This window comes from Apium graveolens, chromosome 10 (assembly GCF_009905375.1).
Source record: "Apium graveolens cultivar Ventura chromosome 10, ASM990537v1, whole genome shotgun sequence".
Classification (NCBI taxonomy): Eukaryota; Viridiplantae; Streptophyta; class Magnoliopsida; order Apiales; family Apiaceae; genus Apium; species Apium graveolens.
The window spans coordinates 78,485,908-78,487,700 of record NC_133656.1 but is presented as its reverse complement, the minus strand read 5'-3'; the positions used below and the strand labels follow the sequence as shown (position 1 = coordinate 78,487,700).

The 1,793-nt window shown below is 31.5% G+C and overlaps 1 protein-coding gene across 1 annotated transcript; it reads right to left on the bottom strand.

The window, feature by feature from the left end:
* Positions 1 to 397: 397 nt before the first annotated feature.
* LOC141690690 (uncharacterized protein At2g29880-like) lies at positions 398 to 973 on the bottom strand. The gene is made up of 3 exons (XM_074495465.1): positions 853 to 973; positions 647 to 761; positions 398 to 554 (listed from the first exon to the last, which is right to left on the bottom strand). Exons 1-3 carry the CDS (start codon positions 971 to 973, stop codon positions 398 to 400), a joined length of 393 nt encoding a protein of 130 aa, XP_074351566.1.
* Positions 974 to 1,793: the final 820 nt, after the last annotated feature.

Below are 1,793 nucleotides of genomic sequence, written 5' to 3'. Positions count from 1 at the left end.
GAGTATCCAATTTGCTCGTTCTTCGGGGGTCATTCTCAAGAAACCATCCTTTTTTTGTTTTGGAGTCGATCAAGTTAAATGCATCTAAACGAACATTTTCACTTAAATTTGGAACCTCCTTAATAGCATCCCATGCAGTATAAGTTTTCTCATTTTCCGTCTTTTGCAATAAGCCATAAACCCCTTCAAAAGTGCTTGTAAGCCTAACAAGTTGTTCTAAAATATCATGTTTAGGATTGTTGCCACTTTAGTTAGAACTTTCCTCTTACTCGCTTCTGCCTCTTTTGGTTGGAAGTTTTTTCTTGGATAACTCAAAAACTTCGGGAGAACCTATAGGCGATGAGTTGTTCTGTTCAAAGCCCTCAAGATTATAACTCAAGTCATCAATGTGCATCTCTTATACTTCACTAGCTTTTAGTGTCCTTGCATCAGTAACACTACCCAATCCAATCGAATTTTTACCAACTACGACAACGCCTCCAACAACAATTTGTAAGTCCTCATAATCATCACATACTCTATTGCGTAAGTTTCCATCTTTTGGATGAGCTTGTCTAAAACAAAATATCACGCAAAATCATTAGTCCTAATATTTATGTGCTTACATAAATATAAAATATAAGGATTTGGATTTACCTTTAGGTACTCATCCCATACTTCATTTGGAGCAGTGAACCTCTTTGAAATTGAGTCATAACCAAAACCAGAATTAAACTTCAAGAGCGTTGTGTAAACATCGATTTTTAAACCATTTCGGTCGACTATAATAGTTGTTATAATTTTTATTACACCCAAGTTTTGAATTCAGAGCGGGAATAATTCTTTCTTCCATTATTTGTTTAGTAAAGACACCACTATTGTCACGCCATCCTCGATTTTCCGCATCAACCATGATTTCTAACAATGCGTTGCTCTCTTCTTGTGACCATTGATCATAACCGGCTCTTTTTTTAACAGTTTGTACATCATCCATAGTTGCACTAATGCATTATCAACATATAAAAATGATTCGTTATTAACACATGTAATATTATTTATCAATCACTCAGATAGACATGGATATATAATGAAAGCATTCAAACAGAGTTATTCATACAAAAAAAACATATATATACATGTATGTATATCAAAAACATACAAAAAGATACGATGCCATGATTAGGGTTTTACGTACCTGAGAACGTTAGGAAGACAAGTACCGAAAAGAAAAATTGGATGCATGGGTCTATTTATATTGGAGATTTTTTTTGTTTTTATTAACTTTTGATATTTTGTTATGATTTAACAATGCATTCAAATCTTTTCTTCTCATGCCTGATTTCATGATACAAAATGTCCATAAATCTCCTTCAAATGTTTTAAAATCCGTGAGTTAATAAAATCCATAAATATTTGGATACCCAAGGATTTTGATTGATTTTTTAGAATCTGAATTGAATACCTGCGGATTTTAAAGCATATTTTCAGATCCCAGTTCAATACATTTAAATTTGATAGTATTATTTCAAATCCCAATTCAATACCTAGTTCAATACCAACAGATTTCAAGAATCCAAAAATGAAATAAATCCCAGTTCAATACACTCCCCTTAGACAGTTTTCTCAGAATTGAAAAATTCCAAGATAAATTTTGAATTTTGAAAAATAAATATGCAGAGATTTTTGAAATATTTATAATTCATATTTCAGTTAATTTCCAATTAATCAAATTAATTTTGATTTACTAGAAAGTAATATGCTGCAAAACATTATCTGAGTTCTTGCCTTAGGATGAAGAATTTAAAATACCAATT